This window comes from Rhipicephalus sanguineus, chromosome 8 (assembly GCF_013339695.2).
Source record: "Rhipicephalus sanguineus isolate Rsan-2018 chromosome 8, BIME_Rsan_1.4, whole genome shotgun sequence".
Lineage (NCBI taxonomy): Eukaryota > Metazoa > Arthropoda > Arachnida > Ixodida > Ixodidae > Rhipicephalus > Rhipicephalus sanguineus.
The window spans coordinates 75,855,825-75,874,810 of record NC_051183.1 but is presented as its reverse complement, the minus strand read 5'-3'; the positions used below and the strand labels follow the sequence as shown (position 1 = coordinate 75,874,810).

The window sequence follows — 18,986 nt, the reverse complement described above, 5'->3', positions numbered from 1 at the left end:
TCGTTCCAGGCATAATTACAAGAGGTGAGCATTCCATTTTGCGCAAGAACTATGGGTCTTCAAATACCTTTCCTTATTCGAATCAAAAGAAGGCAGAAGTAATGCTTATTATTCAAAATCAAACGTAAAGGACAAAGTCTAATCCAGATAGGTGCTAGTCAGTGTGCCAACGTTAGGCTTTTAGTAAGAGGGCAAGTTAACTCTCGTAAACACCTTTTAAGATATAACGAATAGCTTTTGCTATTGAGTTTGCTCTATATATAACTCCTACGTCACGAATCGACTTCTTCACTCTTCTTAAGTGCTTTACGTCGGCCGCAGCTCCAACTTGTATCATTTAGTTGCAATAATTAACAATGGAACTAGTGTTGTCAGCAATATCAACTGTTGCTCACTGTAGACATGTTGAAGGTATTCGTGGGAAGTTTCCCAGCAGAAGTTTCCCGTTTCCATGGTTTTATGTGGCCACCGAATGGTTAAATTTATCGGTTACGCTCAGTTTGTGCATGTGCGGTTGTGCATGTGCGGTCCATGTTGCTTGTTGTTGCATAAATGTCATTTCACTTTTACCGAGTCGTGTAATGTCCCTGCCACCCGGCAGATCCAATGTCATTTACAGCTAATGTCAATCGTTCGTAATGCCATTTGTTTGCTGTCACAAGGGGAAACTAATGCCGTTCGATGAAAGCGATCTTTTCCGTCGAACGAGTTCACGAAACACATCCGCATTCGATTTCGGACCGAGTGTATAGTCTCGACGCCAGGGACCTTTTAGGGAGATGGCTATTGACTTATGTACATGTAACTGTTGTAATTCGTAAATAACTGATTCTTTACTAGATTAACCAATTGCTGATTTGATGACGTAATAGTACACGCGAAAGTTTCTAAAAGAAAGCTACTCTCAACTACAGCGGCTGGACGGGCTGGACGCCGGCCATGTTTCATTTGTGCTCTGTTGTCGTTGTTGCCTGTATCACGGCTGTTGATTGTCCGATTGCGCGTGTTTTGATGATCAAGCTGGTGACTACACGAATTAGCTGCCGCCGTCTCATTTCCTGCAGCCAGAGTGTCAGTCGTGCTCCCACACTCCGTCATGTCGTCGGCCATGTTGGTTTTCATTTGGCTCTTGCCTTGACTAGGAGCTTGACTTCATTTGTGTCGTGCAGCTGTGGCAAATTGTGTAAAACGGGCGGGCTTATATTCTTGGTGTAGTTTTTCGTGACGCGAATTCTTTTTTCGAGGATACACGCATGTTACATGCAAGTTTCGATTGATTTTTATTTCTACGAAAGTCACGGCTCAGAAGGACCACGGTCGTGGTCATCATTTTCGAAAGGTATTTGTTTTCGTGGTGTAACAGTAGGCAGGCAAAATTACGTTAAGTTCACCTAATGTCATTTGTTGCACATGACGTTAGATATGTCGTGTCACAGGGGTATAACCCTTCTTGAACTTGTCATCAGAAGTGTCTCACGCCACCTCATTTTTTGTTTATTCATTTTTGCCGACGAAAACTTGTTTAACGTTGGCAAATGAGTTCTGAAGAACCCCGCAGTGGAGGTAGATGAAAGCTTAGTGCTTAGCGACACATTGCACTTATTGTTTTTCACCCCTTCATTCCCTGACAGGTCCTTAGAATAAACAAATAACAGACACGTGGGGGTCCCCCGTGCGCTGATATCACTTCATCACTTATCTAAACTTTGTTTCGTTGGAATCATACCAGTACAAAAACAATAATGATGAAGAACGAAGCAGTTTAGATGTCAGCAAGATGCTCGCCAGTGGCAGCTGAACGACCTTTGTGTGTTTAAAGCGAGTGTTACAGGGCAGAGAATTTCAAAGCTTCACTGCGCGTGTGAAAACACTGTGTTTGAATGTATTAGCACGCGCAAACAAAGGTGTTTTGTTCAAGGCGTGAGAGCTACGGGTAGAAGTTTTCTTAGTAAATGCGATGAGGTTACCACGAGGAAAGTCGGATTTGGAGTAGCAGTTAACATTCGGGCATAAAATGCAATCGCGTATAGGTAATATCAGAAATGAATGAATGCATGGATGAACGTGTTTGTCTTTAACTACTTTCAGGTGTTCGAGCGGCGCTCGTGTTCTCGGCAATGGCTGGAGCGTCACGTGACCCTCAGCCACTGCGGTTCTCGTCCGTTTCCCTGCATTGTTGCCGGCTGCGGGCAGCGGTTCGGCTCCCAGGCCGCGCTGCAGAGGCACGTCAATGCCCACTTCGAGAGGTCGCTAAACGGTGAGTGATGCGATTTCTTTTACGGCTGTACAGCATCGCGAACATGGAGGAAAGGAAAATGAGTTGGCAGGCAACTAAACCATTGAAGTGAGATGCAATGCGGCATTATTCAGAAACAGAATGACAGTTATTCGATATCTTTCGTCCATGATTTTTATGCTTGAATATCTTTTTTTTTCACGCTTAGCAAAGAAATTCAATCGCGGGGCTGCGGCGTCGTATTTTTCAAGTTCTTGTATTGTCGCTTAGTCCCTGTCATTTTCTTTAGTTTGTTTATTGGTTCGTGTTTTGTTTGTTTACATCTCTCGCATTTCTGCGTGTTTATCATAACTTTGTTCATCATAACCCGTTACATAAAACGATTTGAACAAACCTAGAAATGCATTGTCTTCAAAATAAGGAGGGGGCGCTGCGGAACATACGATGAATGAAAAAAAAAAAGTATCAGCAGAACACGTGATCGCCACGTCATGTCCGCTCTCAGAGGCGTCACATGTTTGGCCGACACCGCAAGCGTTCTCAAGCCAGTGACTTCGAAAGCAGTTGCACATGCCAAATATAGCGGCCTGACGTAACGGTGTTACCTGGTTTGTATCGACGCGCATTCTCAAAAGCATCACTGGGGCATATCTGGGGTATTACAGTCGTGGTTCTAGTACTCACTGTGGGGTACTGTGGACTTAATGGGAACATTGTTGCCATTACCCGGGTTGCGCAGGTTTTTAGTATGTATCACTGTAATAGTGTGTGCATCACTAGGCCTTACTGGCGTAATTGTAGTCGTCACCAATGGGGACATCCTAGAAGCATCGTGAGCATTAGTGGGACATTATGGACACATCTGCACGCTCAGGTGCGTATTCGAAGGCGTTGCCTTGGCATGAGGGGCATCGCTTTAGCGCTTGGGTCAGTAATACAACAAAACCGACCGGGTGGTTTTAGCTACGAGCGAAAATACATATATGTCATTATTACATGCAAAATTCAAACATAGGTAACACGAAAAAAAAAAGAAAGAAACTGAAGGCAATGTTACAAACCTGAGTAAAAAGTGACCCATTGAAGAAGGCATTGCAGCGCAAGTAAAACAAGCCGCGATGAATAAAAGACCAGAATACCGGACACGAGAAGCATTAAGCTAAAACTCGTTTATTGGTCACTTCGAGAGAGACAGAAATAAATTTATTGTTGGTCAAGGCGCTTTGTTGGGCTAGTTGGTTATGATCCATGAGACTGTTTGGCGTAGCGCACACCCACAAGGACAAAGAAGGACACACACACACACAGCGCTAACTTTCAACTAATGGTTTTATTTTTGATCACACGTGTCCTTTTTATACAGCAAACAGGCGATCGATAAAACCAAGAAAACATGTATTAGTACAGTATTGACCGCGTGCACGTCATCACTGATCACATCTGCACCCACCTTCTTCAAAGCGACATTTCAAGATACCTCTTTTCTTTATCGGACAAACCTAAAGAAGGCGCACTCACGCATTTTTCTTTCACTTTTTCAATTTCAATGCCTCGATTATTTCCCGGGTTGTTTTGTCTCGAGCCCTATATAGAATACGAGTGTTCGCAAACTCTGGAACGCAACCACACCTTTGGCAGTGAATGCCCAGGTGGCCAGACACAGCTTTGTTGACATTATACGAGTGTTCTCTATTATCTTGTTCTCATTATACGAGTGTTGGACCAGGCTTGAGCCCAAAGCTGGGTAGCCTCTTCACTCAAGGTAGCCATGGCTTACTGCTACCGCCTGAGTCCACCAACCATAGTTGAAGATCAGAAAAAAAAAAAAAAGACGATCAATTAAGTAGCGCACGCGCGATGGTTCTACAGTCATTGTGTTGTACGCTTTGGGTTGTAAACGGGCCTTTTACTAAAGTGCACTCGATTACCATTTTGGCATGATGCCTCGCGGCACCATGTCAGCGATTGGAGGCGATGAGAGAGAGGCCTCGTGTATGCTTGAGACGTGCGATCAAAAGCAAGTGAAAAAAAAAAAATTCTCTTAATTGACGTTTAGACGATGCACAACTCTTACCGTTTATGGGCTCCTTTGGCCAGTCTCTAGCGTAAACCCAGCGTGCGGCAGTTTCGCGTAATCTCATCGATACGAATCTCCGTGTACAGCTGCGAATCTGCAGACGATGTAGGTGCGCTACACCCAAGGTCGGACGGGCAATTATTTGGCGCCGCGCCGAAAGCTTTGGCGACATGCGATCATCTTCGCCGATAACAGCCGCCACGTGCACCTGATGTTGGCTCGTATGCGTGGGAAGCTGTGAAAAGATCTAAGATGCGTAGTGAATCGAAGTGAATGTGAAAATGTAACACCCACTGAGGTGTGGGGACAGCTTTTAGCGAACAATATAGAGATTAGGGTTGTACGTGAATTGTACGAGTAGATTCCAATCAAAATGAGGATGCTACCCAGCAGAAAATGGCAACTTCCCATGAGGACAGCAGAAATACCTGTTATTGAAACCGGATTTCTCTGTAGGCACTACAAATTCGTGATGTGCAACAGGCATTTTCTTTCGTGACTACAGATGTTAATTATCTCGTGTGTGTGCTGTTACAACAGAGAGCTGAACTATTACAACAAACGTTTGTATTACCGCAGCAATATGTGTCGTCACAAGAGGCACTGATTTGTCACAACAGAAGTGTCCCCGAATTAAGAGGAGAAGTCCGATGTGTTACTACAGAAACCTGTTGACACAATATACCCCCAACAGAGCCTCGCAACTAACGACAGGGTAACAACACAGTCACATGTCTCAAAGTACAAGACTTCAGAATTATCTGTCGTCGTATTCTGATGTACTTTCCAAGTGAGTAGAGATAAGCAGGCAGACACGTGATCGGCATTGGCGATAAAAAACTTCGGCACTCATTCGGGAGTTGTTGATCAAGATCGGGGCAGGGTGCTAAGATTCGTGTTTGTCATAAAAGAAACAAAAAAAAACATTAAAAAGTGGTGAATCGAGGTGCATGTCAAGATGTAGCATCTATACCGTGAGGTGTTGAAACACCTTTCGCGAACGAACATCAGATTAGGCTTTTATGTCGATGGAGTAAGATTGCAATCAGAGTTACGCTCGAGCGTCTTATGTCTACAGACATGTGATCGCCTTCGGCGATAGCGACTTTCGAGAATCACTCAGATGTGTTTAGCGAGTGAGAGAGGGATGGGAAAGCTGCGTGAGGAAATGTAACAAGTGGCGAAATTCAAAGCGTAACACTTCCGAAAACGCCTGCGTAGCCGTAGACACTCTTCACGAACGAGATAACGATAGTGTTGCGTTGATGGACTATAGATTACGGTGAGGATCGCACTGTAGCATCTGGAACATTCAGTAACGCTTCTCTATTCAATTTTGACTGTTCGTGGACGTGATGTATATTCCACGTCTTTATTATTTGGCTGAAAAACCTTTTTATCTCTGAGTATTTTGCATCTTAGAGGCTTTGCGTTTCAATGTAAATGGAAGTATTAACAGGTAATCGGTTAAGGTAGGCAACATGTTATTATAGTATTGGTGGGGAAAAGAACATCAACGCAATTGATCAAACCGAGGTCGTTAGAGCTAGCGCAACAGTGCTTCATAAAAATATATGCTTCAGTAAAGTCAAATATTGTGTATTAGACTGAAGTTAAAGTGTTACAAAGTTGTGTCAGCGCAAACGGGATCATTGATGGTTTGCCGCTGCCGCGTTGTAAAAGTGATGTCAATAAGGATGACCATCATCATTTTCGACGTTCCCCCTGTCGCTTACAAAATATCTCGCTACTGATTCATTATTACACCCCTATTTAAACGCTTCGTACGTCATTCCACTGATAAGTACGTGTGTTTTCTGTGCAATTTTACGGCGTGTATGTAGATTACATGCAAATTCCGTTAACAACCCTCGATAATCACACGGAAAGTGTGCGAAAATATTAGAATGCATACAAAACATTTCAATGGAAATGAGCCTAGTCATTCAATTTAGTTCACGTTGGAATTTATTTTTCTTTGTTGACCTGTATATTGGCACCAATATTGAAACGTTTCGGGTCTGACGTGCTCACTTACCAGTGTGAACGCCAGTCGCCGCGCAATTCGCCAGTCGCGCGACCGCTGTCAATCGCCGGTGTGAACGCTCCTTTACGCCGTGAACTAGCGCAGCGTGTGGAAAGTTGTTGCCCCGCGCCAAGAAATAGCGAGGTTCTCTCGCGCAGCTGTCGCCGGCAGTGCTAGCGGAAGACGCTTGCAGCGTTCGCATATATACGAACAGAGCGTCGCCCTTGTGCGAAGGAGAAAGAAAGAAATTTTCGAGGGGGCATAGAATGGGGCGTCGTTGCGGCGAGCATCTGTGTTTTGGTCATCGTCCGCCAGAGGGATCACACGTGCGGCAGCCGCGCAATCTAGTCCCCCCCTCCCCCAGCTCACCCCCCCCCCCCCCCGAAAATAGAAAGATAAAGCAAACATCACTGCGGGTGAGGCCGGCTGAATGAAGAAAGAAAGACACAAACAGGCAGACAGACATGGCAAACCGGTAGATGGGAGTGTTTCAGCACATTTGCGGAGGAACCAAAAAGAAAAAAAAGTAAAACAAAAATGAAGAAATCAGGAAGGTTACATAACGGAGAGAGGACAAGTACAGAGGAAGGCGGCTTTTAGCGACTCGTCCCAGAACGCAGCCGCTTCATCACTGGGGCTTTTTCGCTGCCTACGTCGGTCGTTCCGTCCTCGCAGTGAAGCTTGGTTTCTATTTTTATCTTTTATCTGCGAACGCCACTGGCGCTGTGGCCTTCTATCTAGCTCCCTCTCCTCTTTCTCTCTCTCTCTAGTGTGTGTGTGTGTATGTGTGCTGAAAGAAGCATCCATTCCGGGGAGAGGCCGGTCCAAATGTGAAACCGCGGGTCACGGGCATGAGAATCCTGAAACACATTTGGCGACAGGGCGTGCCTGCTCCCCCTCTCTTGCGTGTTCACTTTGCTTCGACTTTTCACTATGTCCCCACTGCGTCTGTAATAGAGCTGTGCCTCGCATCTGTATATCTCATCTCAAATTAAGTGGCTGCGATAGGATTGTGCAAAGCGCGGTTTCTTTACCTCTGACATATGCTATAAAAGCGAGTGCAAAAGTGGGCATGCCGTCCCGGCCGTTTCAGATAGTGCCATGATCACGCAAGTAAGAACTTAAGTGTCGTTTTACGACATCGTCTCGTTCGTGAAAAAGCACCAGTTCTGCGTGCACACTCTACCTCTATAAAAATCAGAGTGCGTGCATAGGTAGAGATATCTATCTATCTATCTATCTATCTATCTATCTATCTATCTATCTATCTATCTATCTATCTATCTATCTATCTATCTATCTATCTATCTATCTATCTATCTATCTATCTGTCTGTCTGTCTCTGTCTGTCTATCTGTCTGTCTATCTATCTATCTATCTATCTATCTATCTATCTATCTATCTATCTATCTATCTATCTATCTATCAATTTCCTTTCGGCCTCTGTCTATTCATCCATCTATCTGATGTTATCTTATCCGAGTTGATCGGCTTATCAGAGTAACGCTTCTCAACTGCCCGTGGCTTTGCAGGCTCCGGTCCGGTGCCGCTTGGCGGCGGCGCTGGAAGCAGCGGCTCCGGGAGCGGCGTTGCATCAGGCGGAAATCTCCTCGGATCTCGAGGCCTGGGCTCCAAGGAGCTCGCGAACGGCGAGTCGCCGCTGAAGCTGCTCAGGCTGCGCAAGAAGCTCAAGTGCCGGCGTCGAGCGTGGGCTACCGGTAAGTGAATGAACGGCGTTTTTCTCTCTTTATTCATTTTATAGCGGGTCTCCTGAATCCAAGAGCCAGCGAACGATAGCCTCCGAGGGAGAAGAGTGGATCTCAGAGGCTATGCTTTTTCTGCTGCACACACCGGAATAGGCAGTGTGGCCAACATGATTTTGTTGGCCTTACGCTTGCTTTAAGATTCCGAAACCCTCGCAAATTGCGTGGCTCAACTTTTTCCCTTGAATTCAGATACACGGAAATACTGATGGTTGTCTGACCGGTCCCTCTTAGAAGGAGCACACAAGATTAGTTACTGTGACCTAGTGTTCTTGGTGCGGTGAGAGCCGTCGCATTTCTTCGATAAACTTCCCTCTCAGCCGAGTTACTTATATAAGTAGTTAGTCTTAACATCTGCATATGCTAATTTTATGCAGGGCACATCGCGTTTTGTAGTTCCTAAAACATTTGTATTACAGCTACAATTTGCCAGTTATCTGTACATTAGAAATTCATGATCATGTGTTCGGCGTTCCTCGGCCAGATCGTTGGGCCATTTAACGGCGCACACATTATCCTAATCATCATCACCCATGATAGCCAACAAATAAATGGAGTACTTGAATTGCCTACCGTTAGGTACAAGATTAATGAAGGTATTATTTACTACTTCACACCTGAGAAACGCGACTCAATTTCAAACTTCAAAGTGATATATTCTTATTAGATTAGGTAGCAAACAGTTACATATAGAAGCGTGAAATGAAAAAAAAAATAGCGTTAGTGCATAGCTAACAAAAGAGATATAAGGAAAAAGAAAGGATGCCACAAAAGAAGACATACTGTGCTTAATTTACATATACTTTAATTAATCGCTATATGGTTGGCTATTCCCCTTGTTTCAACCTGGTTCTCATCACCAACTACGCAGTTCTGCGTTCTTAAAACCAGTAATTTCGACTGATTTTCTTTACCCGCAAAAAGGCCTCCACACTGAACTACGCGTCCCAGCCCCGGCGCCAGTGACGTCAGCGCAATTAACGTAGACGTCGCCGGTTTCCTCGCCGTATTTTTTGCGTATCTTCGGACCTTCTCGTACTTCGGGCACATGCTGTCCCGTAGCAAATTGGCATGTATATCTCTGGAAGCAGTCGTAATATTTCGTGGTTCGTAATCGCATAATTTGCAGTCGAGAAAAGGGTCAAGATCTGTGACATTGAAGAAAGGAAAGCTGGTACGGGAATATCAAAGTTATCTTCGAAAAGAGAGTGTCGATTATTTGATTTATCAATCTATTTTCGCCTATTTTCTATTGTGTGACGTTCAAACCTACTTGTTAATTGTTGCTGTTTTCGCTATTGTGGGAGATTAATCGCTCTATCTAGCATTTCACATTGTCAATGCATTGAATACAACAGCTTTGTTTTCTTATTTCATTATCTTTCTGACGAAGGTATGCATTGCTTTTTTTTTTCATTGGTTTGTCGTCTTCTCCGTAAAGATACATTGTCACCAAGTGACGTCAGAATATATCGTCGTTTTGAGCATCTGTTCTATTTCTGCCTCTACCGGCAGCTGTTTTTCCATTGCGCTTCATATTATAGATATCTAGCAACTTCCTCGAGTGTAGGTGGTGTAACTTCTTGCACTGCTTCCATCGGTGACAATCAAAAGAGTAGTGTTCTGTGCCACATAAAAGCGCGAAATGTTAATGTGTTGCGTGATTTGGCTTAACTACAGTCCACGGTGACCGTATCTATTTACGAATTCATATAATATGTGTCGAATTTGGTCCGAAGCACTGGCCCATAATATGATAAGCGAAACAGTTTGTTACGGCTATGAGGCAAATAATGCTCTAGTGTTCCTCGTAGCGCGACCAGAGATTTTTGGCTTTAAGAGTCAAGTGTATACGTTTGCCTCCATCGGCTGGTCACGTGGCACGGCAGGTCATTTACCGCTCTTTCAAAAATATCTTTCAAAAATTCGCCTTGTCTAAAAACGCATTAACGGAATTATTACCTCATGGAGTCATGGAGGTGCAAACATTTTTTAATGTGTAATTATGGAACGGTCTTTTATGTCGTTATTTTTGGAATGGCTATAGCACTCATCCGAGCCAAGGGACAAACTAGGTGCCAAGAGGCATTTAGAAGACATTGTCTTATTTTTTTTTTTAATGTTTTGTCAGCGCACTCCCACTTTTTTTGTGTGCTCACGTCAGAAAACGTAGTTGTCAATTTACCTAAGGGCTGCGCCGCCTGAATAGACTTTATTAATTTAACTAACATCGCTTCCGTACCACGTGACAATGCTTCGCGGGGTGCAGCTCACCCTAGCGGGGGACCCCCGACGCTAATTTAATCTCTCGTATGATTATCGCGTTTGCTTCGAAACTCTGCGAGGCTTAATGGGATTATCGCTGCTTCTGACTCGCCGTCAAGTACGGTAACATTATGTCTCCGTTTAAAAAATTATTTCCGGCATATTTGTTTCTTTTATGCTAACTTCTCTGTTGTAATCTCATTTAATTCAGTGAAGCGTCGATCGATGTTGGACGCTTTAATACTTGTTTGTCCTGCACGCTTTTCATATAGAGTTGATGTGGATGAAGTACAGTCACGGACAAACGAAATGCGAACAAGAAATTACGTAGTAGAAGAGGTTTCGCGAGTGATAACTCGTGAGCACTATCTATCGGGAAATAACAGCATGTTCCAATGCGTCCCAGTGCCTTTCAACACACTGGGAACACTGTACAGTGTCACAGCGCACTGGGAGCACTTTCTGTTATCTGGGGAAGCCTGGGCAAACATGGCGGACGTAAAAGTCTTTATATTGTTTCTTGCTGAAAAAAAATCTAGTTACTTTAGGTGTACGCTTTCTTCGACCGTACTGGAAGCTGGCCACAATGGAATTCGCTGTGATACGCTGGTATGGACACTTGGTGAATCGGGATGACGCTCGATCGCTCAGGAACACTGGGCGACGATGGTAGTACAAGCCCTATAGGTTACCTTGCTATCTTTATAATCAGGCTGGTCTGGATTATGATGGTAGCAACATAGCGAAACAACGCTGTAGCCTAACGTGACGGCAATGGAAAAAAAAAAAAAAACGCATGTCAGGTATGAGAGCGCTTCATGAATAGTGACCTATGGTAGTAGCTGTGTAAAATCTGATATTAGATCGTAGATTTGATATTACTCTGTGTTTCAGAAAGCGCTGAGAGAGGTGGCGCAGAGCGCGTCTTGTTTGTAAACATAGTTGATCTCCAGGTCGTGAGGTGCTCACTTTCGCGTGAGGTTGCGTGGCACGCAGTTTTAAATTGATTTTAAATATATTCTAGGCTATATTAGCGGCAATAGTTTGCTGATGATGATGATTGTGTGTGTGTGTGTTGTCCACAGAAATATAGCTCGCAAGTTATCTCGCTTTGGAAAGTTGTGTCAGTAATCCTTTAAGGGACAGTTTCCCCGAAGTTGAACGGCGCTGAGCTAAGCTCCCATCTATAGAGTTATTGTATGCTACCTTTAGGTAGCAGAGTTGCGCATCTGTTTCCAAACGCCGCTAGCAACCATGCATTGCGGAGAAGCTGACGCTCTGGACAAATTTTTGTATTTATCGACGCCGCCGCTGCAGCGAACTGAATTAACACTAGTCATCGACAGCCAATGTTTATCGCCGGCATGCGACACACCCTACAGGTTAATCGGCGACGCGGTAAGTATGTCGCCTGCAAAAACGGAGTGCGACTTCACCGCATAGCTGTGGTTGCTAGTCGAACCTATGCGCAACTCTGCTACCTAAAGGTAGCATATAGAGTAACTCTACTCCCATCCTTGCAGAAGCGCGATAAGAAATTCCGCTCGTAAGCGCGGAAACACATTCTCTAGTCTTTAAAAACAGGTACTCCAGCGAATCTTGGAAAGCATTATGCAAACTACGCAGATGGCTGACAGCGCGAAGTTAGTGCGAAGGGAAAAGGCAATATTTGCGAGCAGGGGGGGGGGGGGGGGGGGGGGGGGGCGTGGTCTCTTCTTTACCATTCAACCAGCCGCCTGGGTCACGGTTTTCATTCGCAGTACGTGGAAACTGAGATCAGTGGCCCCACCACAACTTCTCTGCCTGCATACGGTGAATTCCGAGAGCATTGGCTCGCTTATACACATCCTAAAAGGGTACTAAAGGATGCAGAATAACGACGTTAAGAAAGCGTGGCTTTAAAAATCTCTCACGCGGAGGCAAGAAGCGTCGGCGAAGTCTGCCGTTTCCGGAGCCTCAAAAGTACGCAGGGAAGGTTCGTGTCAGCTACGCAACGCCGCGGGCCAAGAAAGTGTTACGTGCCCCGCAACTGCATTCGGCGGTGGAGCCAGTTGAAGGGAGTGAGTGCACCACGCGATGCTGCCGCTGCCCGAACCAGTGTTCCTGTTATTAATGTCGTGTACTGTATCTTGCGTTTTTGTTACTTCCTCGTCGCTAGTTGGTTGCAACTCAACCCCCCGCCCTCCAAACTCCCTTGCGCTACGGCGCGTCCGGTCGCCCCTGGGGCATCGTTCGGTGAACGGGAAGGGAGTGGGGGGTGGGGTATCGTATAAGAAGGGGGGACACCCTGTAATTCAACCGTGCCTCTCTGGGCATCGTCGGTGTAACCCCTCTTTGGCTTTCCGGTGTTTTCTTTATTTGCAAACGTTCGTTTTCTGTACACACCCCACTCGGCGGGTTGCCCCCCCCCCCCCCCCTTCCTCATAACAATTCGAGTTCTCTCGTCTCTCCGAGCCGCGGCCTTCTCTTGCTTCTGCCTTACAGGGGCGGCAAGCAGGTCTGGGTCGTTGAGCCCTTCCTCAGTCAGCGGCTTTTTTGCCGCCGGGGAAAGCCTCCCATCTTTTTTTGTGTACTTCTTCTCTCGCCTAAAACTGAACCTCCTCCGCCTCCTGAGCCGCTTCTGCGGCTCGCACGCACGCACTCAGAACCTCCAGTAGCGGCCGTCACTCTTGTTTAGCTTGTTCCTCTCTGCTGCTCTCTTCTCTTTGCGCACAAAAATGGCGGCGCCCGTTCCCCCACTGCGGAGAGAGAGAGGGGAACCGGCGCCCCTGGGGAGAGGAGGATATGAGGAGCGCCCAATCAGCGAGGAGGAAGCTGCGCCCCCACGCCGCCTTGTGGCGGGAGGAGGAAAGTCTCGTGAAAGAGGCTTGGCGTTCCGTCGTCTGCTTTCGGGCGAGCAGACGATTTTTTTTTTCTACTTCGATGCCTTACATCGAAAGTGTCGTCCGCTCGCAGGCTACAGCGTGTTTCGTTCTTGGTTGAAGAGAAAGGTGTGGAGTGTAAAAAGAGAGAAGTGGTTTTTGAAAGAAGCAAACAAACATGTAACAAGGCCTAGCATAGAGGAAGAAGCGGTACATCAAATAAAAAGAAATGTGAAACGGAATCATGATGGAGGAAAGTGAACGTGCTAGAACGAAAGAAGGGGGAGAAGGTATTCAGTGTAGAGGGATATGAAATGGATTGCAAAGCAGCACAAGCACACTTATACGCATGCGTGTACAGGAGCCGGCTTCTTAGTATGGAAACAGACTCGCGAATTGAAAAGCGGCTGCTTTGAAGCGGGCGAATGAACAACTGGAGTTGATGTGGCTGCTGCCAGAGACAGGCGAAATAAAGATAAAGATGGCGGCGCTAGTGCGGGATGCGAGGGGAAAACGCGGTATCGAAATGAAAGACTCAATAGAGTGAGAGAGAGGGGAAATGAGTTGCCGAAGTGGTCCTGGTGGAATATAAAGAACGGTAGCTGCAAGATCGCGGACGTGAAAGGAAGACGGAGAAACAAAAAAATATGCGAAATAATCAAAATTCCGTAGTCGAGGGAAGATTATTAAGTTAGCGAGGACGACAGTGAATGGGAGGTGTGACAAAAGAGATGGAAAGTGTTGGGTGAACGGTAGTGTTGCAAAGCGCAAACTGTTTTGTAAACAGTACATGGTCGTGCGGTGCAAATAGTGTGAAACTATAGGTGGTTTCAGTAATTGTAGCGGGCTCCATTCTTGGTGGTCGAGTAGCTGAAGAGGACTTGAGTGTGAATAGAATATGGAAACGGTAAAAAATCTAGCCGAGTAAAAAGAAATCGAGAGAGCGCTGCGATCAGGAAATGTAATAAAACGCTGGGAGGAAGTAGCTAACGAAGAACGGGAAGTTTGAAAGCCTTTGCTTCCACACAGACACGCCATTATACGTATATAGGTTGCGGAATGATGGGGTGAAGTATTGCATCGCGAAACTTGCAGGCTACGAAAAAAAAAGAACAAATGCGTCGCGGTGTAGTACACTTAACCGTATGCGAGGTTGAACGAATAAATAAATGTAGAGACCCGTCAAAACGTGAGCCGAGACGCTCAACAGGAAACGAAGCGAAGTTGGGACAGGCTCGCAGAATTTGAAGCAGCTGCGGCGAGTTGTCGGCGCATAAGTTAACAAATTTGCGCCGTAGTGTGTGCGCCGAATAAATGAGCGACATCGCGTCACATATAAAGAAGCGTGGAAGGCGTGTTTCGGGAATTATTTCACGCGTGACGTATAGTGTTTGCTGGTGCGCCAAGTCACAAAGAACGTTAGAAAGCGAAACAAAACAAATGAAAAATAATTTACTGGGCCGATCGAAAATTACAAATTTATGTAATAAAGCTAAACGTGCTCAGAAATACTACTTGATGTGAAACGTCACTTGATTGCTAGTGCACCGACTTTCGGGCGACTTCGTTTTGCATAGCAGAACACTGTCAACACAAGCAATTTGTCTTGATTGGTTCGATTTTCAATCCTAGCTGAGTCTTTGTCGCGGGCCGCAGTTGTAGAGATTTGAAATTACGAATAGGGATAGCTCCTACTAGTTCTTTTCTGAAGGGATCAGCGTTAATGTTACAAGAAAAGATGATGTTGAGGCACGCACGTGTCACTGAGATTACTGTGAAGATATCTGCGAAACGGCGCACTATACTTGTGTGCAGCGTTGTAGGCGTTACTGAAAAAAAGTAACTAAATACGTTACCCGTTATACTATAAAAAAAGGAACGCGTTACCGCCCTACGTTACCTACAAAAAAATGTAACGCGTTACCGTTACCGAAAAAAAGTAACGGACGTTACCTCTGCCGTTACTCCGCAATCATAAATTATAATCGATGTGTCTTTGCTGCACGAACCCACAATAGCAATAATCTAAATCTGAAATTTGTTTCACATAAATCTTCTAACCCAAACAACGAATATACCCAAAATTCTGATCTAATGAGTATTACTTGCACAAATGTACCGGACCTCAGCAATGGTACAGGGGCTTAAAGTTGCCTTTGGAGTTACGTGTGATGGCTTCTGACTCTGACACATGGTGAAGCCGTTTTTGTCAATGTGACATTATACAGAATATGAGAGTCACTCATCAACGCTATTCGCAAAGAAAGCATCAATGGAATCTCAAGAAATTTACAATAATTCTGATGGTGTGCTTCTGCTAGCAAAATAAATGCGCGAATTTTGTAGTAATAATGAAATGCTTAAACGGGCTAGTTACGTAAAAAATATCTGTGCATAAACATTTTTTGTTCACTTTAACCTGTATATTTACCGCAAAAATTGCGAGCGTTTATGTGAGGGTGTTCAAGATCAGCCTCACTCGCTCAGGAGTTCAATAACCAGAAACTTCGCTGCAGTTGCAGATAGAAAAAGCAAAATTTATTTTTTAAAACAAAGTTGATAGGGCCTTATCAACTTTGTAGCTACCATAAAACGTCGCATATTTGGACATTTTTTCAAAAACAGTTTCCTTAGCTCTACAAGTTTCAAACAATTGTTACTTTACTCTTTGTTGCGCATACATTTCATACACAAAATATCTTCTTTGTAACGATAATATTTCTGTTTACAACGTTGTGAACTTTCGAGAACGACAGGTAATGAAATTGGTCCCTCCGGATTGAATGTGTTTGATATTTTCCCCTCGTAAATTGTGCAGTTATTAAGGAAATTAAGTTCCTTTTCGGGCTACTGGCATGGGACATGCATAAAATATAAAATACTCAATTAAACTTAAAATATTTGTTTTCGTATCCGTGTCGATCTCTCGTGGAATCACCCGTTTGCAATAACCACGATTAGTACACTAACTGCGGTAATGTCTGCCGTGTAGCTACCTGTAACCGTGGTTAGCCGTAACCGTATTTAGCTAAATCGCGGTTAAGGCTGTTCGTGTGACAGCGGTATTAAGGTAGTGAGTAAAAAAAAGATTTTTTTTGCGTTACAAGAAAAAGTTCTACGTTTCGCGTCCCGCTCGCACTCTTTTTCAGGGTTTTCTTCCAGCCGGGGGTCGCGCCAATTCTCCACAATAAGGCAGACTCTTGATCGGCAGCGCACCTGTAGGCCGGTTGACGTTACCGGCTGTCGCCTGGATCGGCCAGAATTCCACAGAAAGCCGCTTAATACCCCTGCCACACTGGACGTTTTAATGTCATTCGAACAGAATGACATTCGCACCTAATGACATTATGCGGCTGCTACACAGCGATATTTAATGTCATTTGAACCGAATGACTTAGGCGATCGAATGAGTTCGAGAAACACATTCGCCATCGCACTAGCACCGAATGTATACTCTCAACCCCATAGACTACTTGAAATGTGGCACTCAGCATTCTCAATTTGAGAAGAAATAATGCAAACACGCTATTAATTTTGAGTTTTTTTAAGGCATCTGTGATCTTAACGAGAGCAGTTGTGTTATGGTTGTGTGGAAGGCTGTTGCAAAAAAACATTGTACTCTCAACCTCAGTGGTACAGAGACGCACTCGCAGGCTTCCGGCCGACGGCGCGGTCGGCCATAATGTAAACAAACACACGCCGACGCGCACGTGTGCTTGCAGCGATGGCATCAGCTTCGCGTGCGCACTGTACCCGGACGGAGACGCTTGCTCTGACAGCAACTAAACGCTTTAGTTGCTGCAGCTTAGCGTCGTTGTTCAGTGGCACCGCCATGTCCGCCATGTTGCTTGTGTTCATTCTATCAGCTGCGGCTAAAAGCTAAGGCTCGTGTTGGCTTGCAGTGGCCAGAAATATTCCAATACAAAATTTCTATGCGTGTTTGTTTTAGCAAAGCGACTCCCTACATGTCTTTTAAAATAAATAACTTACGTTTTCTACCACGCTACATTTACCTTTTCTGGCTTTTTTTTCTAAATTATCGACATTGGTATCACGAACGAATGACATTACTTTTTCCTGTGTAGCACCACCTCATATCGAATGACATTCGTTGCGCCGAATGACCTTCGAACCAAATGACATTAACACCTCCAGTGTGGCAGGGGTATAAGTCGACGACGTGGGAGTTGTCAAATTCTATGCGGTGGTCGTTTACCATGCTATGCTCAGCGAGTGTACTCCTTTGTCACGCGAACTTGCGGGCATCGTTTTAGGGGCGAAGCTCCTTAAGGCGGCACCCGTTCGTCCCTCGTAGTCGTAGTAGTCGTAGTGCGTAACCAGTCTTACGCTTTGACCTCCAAGGTGGTGCCGGTGGGAGATTTTTCCTGTGCGTTGTTGAACAATAAAAAATTCGCAGCGTGCGCGTTAACTAAAAGCCGAATTCTTCTGTCTCTCATTGCCCATTAGCAACCATTGGCATGTTCCAGTAGGAAACGTTAGTAGAAGTAGAAGTGTAAGTGTTAGCTAAAAGCCGACTTCTTCTGTCTCTCATTCCCATTAGCAGCCATTGTTTACCTCCAAGGTAGTGCCTGGTGAGATTTCTCCTGTGCGTGATTAAACAATAAAAATTTTGTTCAAAACGCCGTTGGTTGATGAAATAAACCAACGAAAGACGCCAAATGTTTTGTAAAAGCAAAACGAAAGAACGCCAGATGTTTCTAAAGCAAAACGAAAAGACGCCAGCTGCTTAACGAAAGACGCCAGATGTTTTCTAAAGCAATGGTTTTCTAAACAATGAAAATTCACAGCGTACATGTAAAATTAAAGTGAGCTGCAAGTCGTCATAACTCATCGAACCTTTAGTATAAACGCGCCCGATCTCACGTCGGTGATGATGTACTGGGCAGAATTCACGGAGGATTCACGGTTTACCGATGAACCTCCGCAGCTTCGCCCACTCATTATCATTCACTCCGTGGATATGCTGTGATTTTTTTATGTTGTCGCAGCCTTTCGGGGGAGTTCTATGTTTCCCCCACGTACAAAATTTCACGACCAGCACGTGGTATGGAGTAATCCAGCCCCTGCGCTTTCTCTTCGGGCCGGCCTGTCATTTGGGCACGAAAAGGCGCAGGTGCCAGCAATCCACCTGCTACATCCACTTCCACGAGAAGCATGTCCGTACAGTTTCTCATGGCGAATTATGCGGCTTTCATCAAGCTTGTGTGGCGATGGCCAAAACCTCCACACAAGGAGTCGGCGCGTCTTAAGAAATTGGTCCCAACAATTTCCACAAAAAAGAAAAGCGATTCCGCCCGCGCTTTCTTGGTCAATGCCTGGCAGGCCGACAGCAGTCCGACGCTGCGACAAAGGAATTTGTCGGGGCGAGCTCTGAGAAGACTGCACCCCCAAGATGAAAAAGTAACGAGTAACGTGACACCACACGTTACCGAAAAATGTTAACGTAAGTACGTTACCCGTTACAGTTTCTCAATTGTAACGAGTACGTTACTAAGTTACCGAAAAAAGTAACGCGTTACCGGTAACGCGCCGTTACTTGTAACGCGTTACCGCCAACACTGCTTGTGTGCTTGTTCTTCAAATAAAAGTTATGTAAGATGTCGCAGTACAATTTTTAGAAAGTATTGATGGCGATAAAATAAGTGAGCTCAGGTGTTACGATAAACCGAAGGAAATTTTCGAACGTGGAAACACGAGAACACAGGTTGTTGAAACTTGAAAGCATAGGCGTGCGCAC

The 18,986-nt window shown here is 45.1% G+C and overlaps 1 protein-coding gene across 1 annotated transcript in view; it reads left to right on the top strand.

Moving 5' to 3' along the window:
• The window catches only part of LOC119403330 (zinc finger protein jing), a 179,313-nt gene that overhangs the window by 114,554 nt on the left and 45,773 nt on the right, over positions 1 to 18,986 (top strand). Inside the window, exons 4-5 of the mRNA XM_037670273.2 lie at positions 2,089 to 2,257; positions 7,872 to 8,057. Coding sequence (XP_037526201.1) covers positions 2,089 to 2,257; positions 7,872 to 8,057 — 355 coding nt within the window. The remainder of the gene's footprint in view (positions 1 to 2,088; positions 2,258 to 7,871; positions 8,058 to 18,986) is intronic.